The sequence below is a fragment of the Oncorhynchus tshawytscha genome, linkage group LG10 (assembly GCF_018296145.1).
Source record: "Oncorhynchus tshawytscha isolate Ot180627B linkage group LG10, Otsh_v2.0, whole genome shotgun sequence".
In the NCBI taxonomy this organism is placed as follows: Eukaryota; Metazoa; Chordata; class Actinopteri; order Salmoniformes; family Salmonidae; genus Oncorhynchus; species Oncorhynchus tshawytscha.
Window position 1 is genome coordinate 7,345,103 of NC_056438.1, and position 8,864 is coordinate 7,353,966.

General features: G+C 42.6%; 1 protein-coding gene across 3 annotated transcripts in view; it reads left to right on the forward strand.

Moving 5' to 3' along the window:
• Positions 1 to 8,864, forward strand: part of LOC112259691 (gastrula zinc finger protein XlCGF57.1) — a 1,127,091-nt gene that overhangs the window by 13,092 nt on the left and 1,105,135 nt on the right. For 2 of the 3 annotated variants that reach the window (XM_042329359.1, XM_024407377.2), the window contains one exon: positions 237 to 4,020. The exons of the other annotated variant lie outside the window; for it this stretch is intronic. In XM_042329359.1, coding sequence (XP_042185293.1) covers positions 237 to 2,158 — 1,922 coding nt within the window. In that variant the 3' untranslated portion in view covers positions 2,159 to 4,020. Of the gene's footprint in view, positions 1 to 236; positions 4,021 to 8,864 lie in introns of those variants that run through there. 3 annotated transcript variants of the gene reach the window in all.

Genomic DNA, 8,864 nt, shown 5'->3' on the forward strand with positions numbered 1-8,864 from the left:
GCTGTGTTTAAAGGCTGTGTTTAAAGGCTGTGTTTAAAGGCTGTGTTTAAAGGCTGTGTTTAAAGGCTGTGTTTAAAGGCTGTGTTTAAAGGCTGTGTTTAAAGGCTGTGTAGACATACATGCCAATAAAGCCATTTAATATTTTAAAAACATAGAGATCTGTAATTCATGAGTGATTCCAAATATAAATGTAATTCTCTGGCAGATAACCTCTACCCTCGTCCCCTTCCCTCCAGACTCCCTGCAGCTCTCTGTCTCTGAAGAGGAGGTTCCCCCTGAGCAGCAGCACTGTGAGCAGGAGTGGAGCCCCAGTCTGGGACAGGAGGACCCAGAGACCAAACAGATTAAAGAGGAACAGGAGGAAGTCAGGACCAGTCAGGAGGAAGAGCAGCTTCAAGGGCTCGTTGATACCAAAGACTCCATATTCACTCCTTCCTGTGTGAAAAGTGAATTTGATCAGGAGGACCAAACCCAGACTGTGGAGAACAGAGAGAGAGACTCTAAACCCGTGGATCTCAAACCTTCTGTCACTGTGACCCACATTAAGGGTCTCAACATTCCCTGTGACCCTCCAGATAATCAAAACAATGCCTCCAGCCACAGTTCAGCTGTAAGCAGCGACACAGTAGGACTTGACAGTAGCCCACCATTGGATCCCAGTCCACCATTGGATCCCAACCCACCAATGGGGGAACACTGTTCCAAACCCAGCACCACATCTAGAAAAACTAGCCACTGCCGTGACTGTGGTGAAACATTTGCTCTGAAAGCTGACCTGCAGAGACATGTGACTCTCACCAGGAAGAGACCCAGTGAATGTAGATTCTGCAATAAACACTACAAATCCACCTGTAAACTGAAGGCCCATGTCAGGCTCTGTCACGGTGTGAAACCTTTCACCTGTCCTGTTTGTGGCAAGACCTTCAAACTAAAGAAATATCTGTCCAGACACATCAGGATGCACACAGGAGAGAGATCATTTATCTGTGGTGACTGTGGGAAGAGCTTCTATCGCAAGGAGAACCTAACTATGCATATACGGACTCACACAGGGGAGAAATTATTCAGCTGTGGTGACTGCGGGAAAAGCTTCAGTATCAAGAATAACCTAACCATGCATAAACTGATTCACACAGGAGAGAAACCATTTAGTTGTGGTTACTGTGGGAAGAGCTTCAGTCAGAAGGGAGACCTAGGGAGGCATATATTGATTCACACAGGGGAGAAACCATTTAGCTGTGATGACTGTGATAAAAGTTTCAGACACAAGGGGTCACTAACGAAACATATATGGACTCACACAGGAGAGAAACCGTTTAGCTGTGGCGACTGTGGGAAAAACTTTTATCGTAAGGAACACTTAACTGTGCATCTACTGACTCACACAGGAGAGAAACCATTTATTTGTGGTGACTGTGGGAAGAGCTTTAATCAGAAGGGGTCCCTTAAGGCACATATATTGATTCACACAGGAGAGAAATTATTTATCTGTGGTGACTGTGGGAAAAGCTTCAGTCTGAAGAAGCACTTAACTGTGCATATACTGACTCACACAGGAGAGAAACCATTTAGCTGTGGTGACTGTGGGAAAAGCTTCAGTCAGAAGGCCCACCTAAATAATCATATACGTACTCACACAGGAGAGAAACCATTTATTTGCTTTGACTGTGGAAAAAGCTTCAGTCAAAAGGGGGTCCTAGGGAGGCACATACTGACTCACACAGGAGAGAAATCATTTAGCTGTTGTGACTGTGGGAAAAGTTTCAGTCTGAAGGACCACCTAAATAAGCATATACTGACTCACACAGGAGAGAAACCCTTTAGCTGTTGTTACTGTGGGAAAAGCTTCAGTCAGAAGGGGGTCCTAGGGAGACACATACGGACTCACACGGGAGAGAAACCATTTAGCTGTGGGGACTGTGGGAAAAGCTTCAGTCAGAAAGTGGTCCTGGGGAGACACATACGGACTCACACAGGAGAGAAACCATTTAGCTGTGGAGACTGTGGGAAAAGATTTAGTGTCAAGAGAAACTTAATCAAACACAAACGGATTCACACAGGAGAGAAACAACATGGCTGCTCAGTCTGTGATAAAATATTCACTCAGAAGACTAATCTGTTGAGGCATGTCAAAAACAACCACAAAGAAAGTAAATAAGGACACAGAGAGAAGACTAAGAGAGTATTGAGATACACCTGTGGACCAACTGAGGACATAGACACAGAGAGGGGACTAAGAGTATTGAGATACACCTGTGGACCAACTGAGGACATAGACACAGAGAGGGGACTAAGAGTATTGAGAGAGTATTGAGATACACCTGTGGACCAACTCTAACTGGTCTTCCTGATCCTGCTCAGTCCAATGTCACAGTAATGATATAATGTATTTATGTTGGCTGTTGCTGCTTTGTTCATGAAAAAGGGCCAATCTGCAGTTCAGACAACAACAGGTAAACTTAAGGGTTGGAGAAGTGTAAAACACTAAAATGCATAGATTGATAAACGGAGGCAAGATGTCAAAATATTGAGCTAATGTATACAATTTTCCTGTAGCTCCTTGTTCATTTTGAAAGGGGCAAACATAAGTGTACACTACAAACAAAAGTGTACACTACAAACAGAAGTGTACACTACAAACAGAAGTGTACACTACAAACAGAAGTGTACACTACAAACAGAAGTGTACACTACAAACAGAAGTGTACACTACAAACAGAAGTGTACACTACAAACAGAAGTGTACACTACAAACAGAAGTGTACACTACAAACAGAAGTGTACACTACAAACAGAAGTGTACACTACAAACAGAAGTGTACACTACAAACAGAAGTGTACACTATAATGTATGATTTGGCAAGTTAGTCATTTAACTTGCCAAAATATTCTCAAATAATGTTTTAGAAAGATAAGCATGAAAGGGTTATGGTCTGATTGACTCAACAACCAAAAAAACATATATCTAAGTGTAGGGTATTAAGTGAATTAGAAAATCAATAGTTATTTCTGGTTGCTTATCAAAGTTAGCAGGCTAACTCCTCAAACCAGCTATGTAATATACCCCTCTGGTTGCTTATCAAAGTTAGCTGGCTAACTCTTCGATCCTACTTTGTAGTGTACCCCTCTGGTTGCTTATCAAAGTTAGCTGGCTAACTCTTCGATCCTACTTTGTAGTGTACCCCTCTGGTTGCTTATCAAAGTTAGCTGGCTAACTCTTCGATCCTACTTTGTAGTGTACCCCTCTGGTTGCTTATCAAAGTTAGCTGGCTAACTCTTCGATCCTACTTTGTAGTGTACCCCTCTGGTTGCTTATCAAAGTTAGCTGGCTAACTCTTCGATCCTACTTTGTAGTGTACCCCTCTGCAGTTAAAACAACTACAAAGTGGGAACCCACCACTGTTTTGCTAAACAGCTGAGGGATAGGGTTGGAGAACTGTAAACACTCAAATTCAGACAGATTTATGATATCTTATTTATTACATTAAATATTGCACAATTTACCGTATAAGTGCAGATGAGCGTCAGAGCCGGTGTCGTAGGAGTTTATCTTAGTCCTGTATTGACGCTTTGCCTTTTTGATGGTTCGTCAGAGGGTGTAGAATTCCTTATAAGCGTCCCGCTCCTTGAAAGCGCCGGCTCTAGTCTTTAGTTCAGTGCGGATGTTGCCTGTAATGCATGGCTTCTGGTTGGCGTATGTACCTACGGTTTGTGTGGACGATGTTGTGTGGACGATGTGACTGATGTGGTATCGGATGAATCCCTGAAGCTTGGCTGCAACCCTTCTAAGCCCATGCTGCCCTTCAGGCCCTAGACTTTTTGCTCTGACGGAAACATAGATTATCCCAGATACTACTCCAGCTGCTGTCTGCATCTGACTGTGTGTTCTCTCATAGTCTGAGAGCATCTGGTCGTCGTGGTGGTGGCACAGGGATACTCATTTCTCCTAAATGGAGTCCACTGGTCCCACTCACACATGCAGTGGTTCCTCAATTAAAAGGTTTGACTTTATGCCGCGACCGTTTGTAGTAGATGGTGGCATTCTGTCATTGCACCACACTATCACAAGGGGGAGTTAGAACGCTGATTTATCCGTAGTCTAAACTGTGACAGAAATGAACTATATTTTCCTGAATTAATGGATGTGTTTTCAGTCTGAGAGTCTCTCTTCTCTGGCACTAGAGTCCTGCATCAGGCAACAACAAAAACAAACAATCAGCTGGCGGTCCTGGAGTTGAGAGAGAACTTGGGTAAATACAATGGAGCAAACACACATGACATGTGGACTGACGATGTTCAAAAAATGGGTAAGGTGGGCTTTTGGTTTCTCTATTTTAAATTTTTTTAGACAATTCAAAACATACACATACAAACAACAACTACATCACACCTGTCCAGACCCACCTGCTCACACCTCCATCTCCAGACCCACCTGCATCACACCTCCATCTCCAGACCCACCTGCATCACACCTCCATCTCCAGACCCACCTGCATCACACCTCCATCTCCAGACCCACCTGCATCACACCTCCATCTCCAGACCCACCTGCATCACACCTCCATCTCCAGACCCACCTGCATCACACCTCCATCTCCAGACCCACCTGCATCACACCTCCATCTCCAGACCCACCTGCATCACACCTCCATCTCCAGACCCACCTGCATCACACCTCCATCTCCAGACCCACCTGCATCACACCTCCATCTCCAGACCCACCTGCATCACACCTCCATCTCCAGACCACACCTCCATCTCCAGACCCACCCTCACACCTCCATCTCCAGACCCACCCGTCACACCTCCATCTCCAGACCCACCTGCGTCACACCTCCATCTCCAGACCCACCTGCGTCACACCTCCATCTCCAGACCCACCTGCGTCACACCTCCATCTCCAGACCCACCTGCGTCACACCTCCATCTCCAGACCCACCTGCGTCACACCTCCATCTCCAGACCCACCTGCGTCACACCTCCATCTCCAGACCCACCTGCGTCACACCTCCATCTCCAGACCCACCTGCATCACACCTCCATCTCCAGACCCACCTGCATCACACCTCCATCTCCAGACCCACCTGCGTCACACCTCCATCTCCAGACCCACCTGCATCACACCTCCATCTCCAGACCCACCTGCGTCACACCTCCATCTCCAGACCCACCTGCATCACACCTCCATCTCCAGACCCACCTGCGTCACACCTCCATCTCCAGACCCACCTGCATCACACCTCCATCTCCAGACCCACCTGCGTCACACCTAAAGAAGAAACTGAATGAAGAGAGTCCAGTGAGGATTTGTCGGCATGAAGCTGAGAGACTCACTCATTCGTGGCTTTGGATCAAAAATAAACAAGTACCAACATTCTTTCTGATAGATAAATACATGTTTTGATCAAGTTAATCTGCTCATGTTGTGTTTGTTCAATTATTTTATTGTGGTTACAATGAACACCATTTCTAGCTCAATATAGACCAGATTTTCCCTCACAAAAAAAAAATCTAATTCAGTAATATATTAATAATTTATTATTATTATATTATTATTATAATATATCTGTAGATATATTGCTAAGTTTTTATTTACATGATGACGATGATGTAGGACAGCTGGAGGAATTTCAAAAACGTGTTTTCAGACACTTGTTTTTCCACAAGTGGAGCAGGTTGTTCATACCTCAATTTATTTAGAAAACGGTTGTTTAATAGCCCGGCTACTGTAGGTGTGAAAATCCCCCCAACTTGCAATGTATTCGATGCTTAAAAGAAAACATTCATCTGCCAAGCAAAGATGAACTGGCGAAGGCCATCAAGACGTTTTGGCTTGAGAAACTGACAACACAACAATGCAACAAATACATTGATCATCTCAATGGGGGGGGGGGAATGGGAGTGCAACTAAAATGTAGTTGAGATTTTGACCGTAATTGAAATAAGCATCTGCATTTTGAAAGTATTTTTTCCCCGTTATTTTCTTAACGAAAGCATAAAGATGTCGATGAACAAATACTGTACAGTATTATCTTTAACTTTATCCAACGTTTTGCGGTTGCATGAGGTTTTGAGTTCGAAATGTAAAACTGTAGAGTACTTTTAAGCTACATTTTAGTTGCATTCCCATCCCCCCCCCCCAGCTCCACGACCACGAGTAAAACGTTGCTGAGATGATCAATGTATTTGTTGCATTGTTGTGTTGTCAGTTTCTCAAGCCAAAACGTCTTGATGGCCTTCGCCAGTTCATCTTTCCTTGGCAGAGTTGTTTTCAGTTGATCAGGTATAAATCAGGAGACCTACATGTAGACATGAGAAAAATATGTTTAGACATTCTGTAGGCCTTACCGTAGGCGACATGAGTCTCACTAGTGTTGAGTAATGTGCTGTTAAAAGTTAAAAGAGTTGTATGTCTTTTATTTATTTATTTTACCTTTTATTTTACCACATGATGGTCTACTTACTCCGTTGGCTTCTTGACCCAGTTTATGCCCTCATTTGCAATGCAAACCCGGGCGGCAGTGTGTTTTGGGTCATTGTCTGCATTTGGAGAAGGAAAAAAAAAAGACATTTAGCCTCACAGCCAACAAGTACAATCCTAGAAATATACATGTTAAATAGACCTAAACAAAATATCGCTATAATCCTCGAAAGAAACGATGTGTTCCCAGGACAAAGGCTCCAGCAGCACATCTCATTGATGATTTCATTCCTCAAAGAAATGTCGAGCCTTGCTACCTGAAAAAGGAGACAACAGTGAATTGTGGAACACATAGCAGTCCGTGAGGTGTAGGCTACAATATTTGATGTACCTTTTGCTTTTGTAAATAGCTAAACTTACCATCGACAATCAAATATGGGCCTGGTCCCTGGTGAGAAATTGCCCCCCCCACACATGGAGTTTGAGGGGATGCTTGGGACTCGGCTTGCTTGATCTTCTTCCTATTTTTCTGTAGCATATTTGAGCAAATATGGGGCGGCAGGGTAGCCTAGTGGTTAGCGCGTTGGACTAATAATCGGAAGGTTGCAAGTTCAAACCCCTGAGCTGACATGGTACAAATCTGTCGTTCTGCCCCTGAACAGGCAGTTAACCCACTGTTCCTAGACCGTCATCGAAAATAAGAATTTGTTCTTAACTGACTTGCCTGGTTAAATAAAGGTAAAATAAAAAATTGCTCAAGGGCCACGGTTGATTAGTTTGTGAAGAGGACGTCATTGAATGTCTCGCCAGCTTTGATCCTGGGCCTGCAGGACGCAAAGTCCTTTGTTTGTCAGATGAATCATTGGGTCGAAACTACAGAACAGTACAAAACAAGAGAACACACGTTGTTGTGATAGCAATAAAAACTGTACCATAGAGGCTCAGAATAAGTTAGAGGAAAAACAACAAGAAATGGAGGAACTTATTCCAGAAAGATCTTATAAAAAATAGAGCAACCTGGATGTAAAATGGGGGGGAAATGCCCCAAATTCTTTTTCAATCAGTCAACATAGAAATGCTACCAACTTCTCTTTCAATCAGTCAACATAGAAATGCTACCAACTTCTCTTTCAATCAGTCAACATAGAAATGCTACCAACTTCTCTTTCAATCAGTCAACATAGAAATGCTACCAACTTCTCTTTCAATCAGTCAACATAGAAATGCCCCAACTTCTCTTTCAATCAGTCAACATAGAAATGCCCCAACTTCTCTTTCAATCAGTCAACATAGAAATGCTACCAACTTCTCTTTCAATCAGTCAACATAGAAATGCTACCAACTTCTCTTTCAATCAGTCAACATAGAAATGCTACCAACTTCTCTTTCAATCAGTCAACATAGAAATGCTACCAACTTATTTTTCAATCAGTCAACATAGAAATGCCCCAACTTCTCTTTCAATCAGTCAACATAGAAATGCCCCCAACTTCTCTTTCAATCAGTCAACACAGAAATGCCCCAACTTCTCTTTCAATCAGTCAACATAGAAATGCCCCCAACTTCTCTTTCAATCAGTCAACACAGAAATGCCCCAACTTCTCTTTCAATCAGTCAACATAGAAATGCTACCAACTTCTCTTTCAATCAGTCAACATAGAAATGCTACCAACTTCTCTTTCAATCAGTCAACATAGAAATGCTACCAACTTCTCTTTCAATCAGTCAACATAGAAATGCTACCAACTTCTCTTTCAATCAGTCAACATAGAAATGCTACCAACTTCTCTTTCAATCAGTCAACATAGAAATGCCCCAACTTCTCTTTCAATCAGTCAACATAGAAATGCTACCAACTTCTCTTTCAATCAGTCAACATAGAAATGCTACCAACTTCTCTTTCAATCAGTCAACATAGAAATGCTACCAACTTCTCTTTCAATCAGTCAACATAGAAATGCTACCAACTTCTCTTTCAATCAGTCAACATAGAAATGCTACCAACTTCTCTTTCAATCAGTCAACATAGAAATGCCTCAACTTCTCTTTCAATCAGTCAACATAGAAATGCTACCAACTTCTCTTTCAATCAGTCAACATAGAAATGCTACCAACTTCTCTTTCAATCAGTCAACATAGAAATGCTACCAAAAAAATGTATTGCAACGTGTTACAAATGATGAAGTCACGCATGATTCACCAAACTATATTTTTAAAGAGGAAGTAAAGTACTTTAAGAATATGTTTTCGTTTCAGTCTCCTCCATCTCCACTAACTGAAAATAATTGTATGGATTTTTTTCCTTATTAATAATGTAAAATTAACATATGTACGGAAAGACTCATGTGAAGGCCAAATTACAGAGGAGGAACTGCTTGAAGCCCAGTCACGGACCAGGATGTCTTGCTCCCAGGCAGACTAAATAACTTTTTGCCCGCTTTGA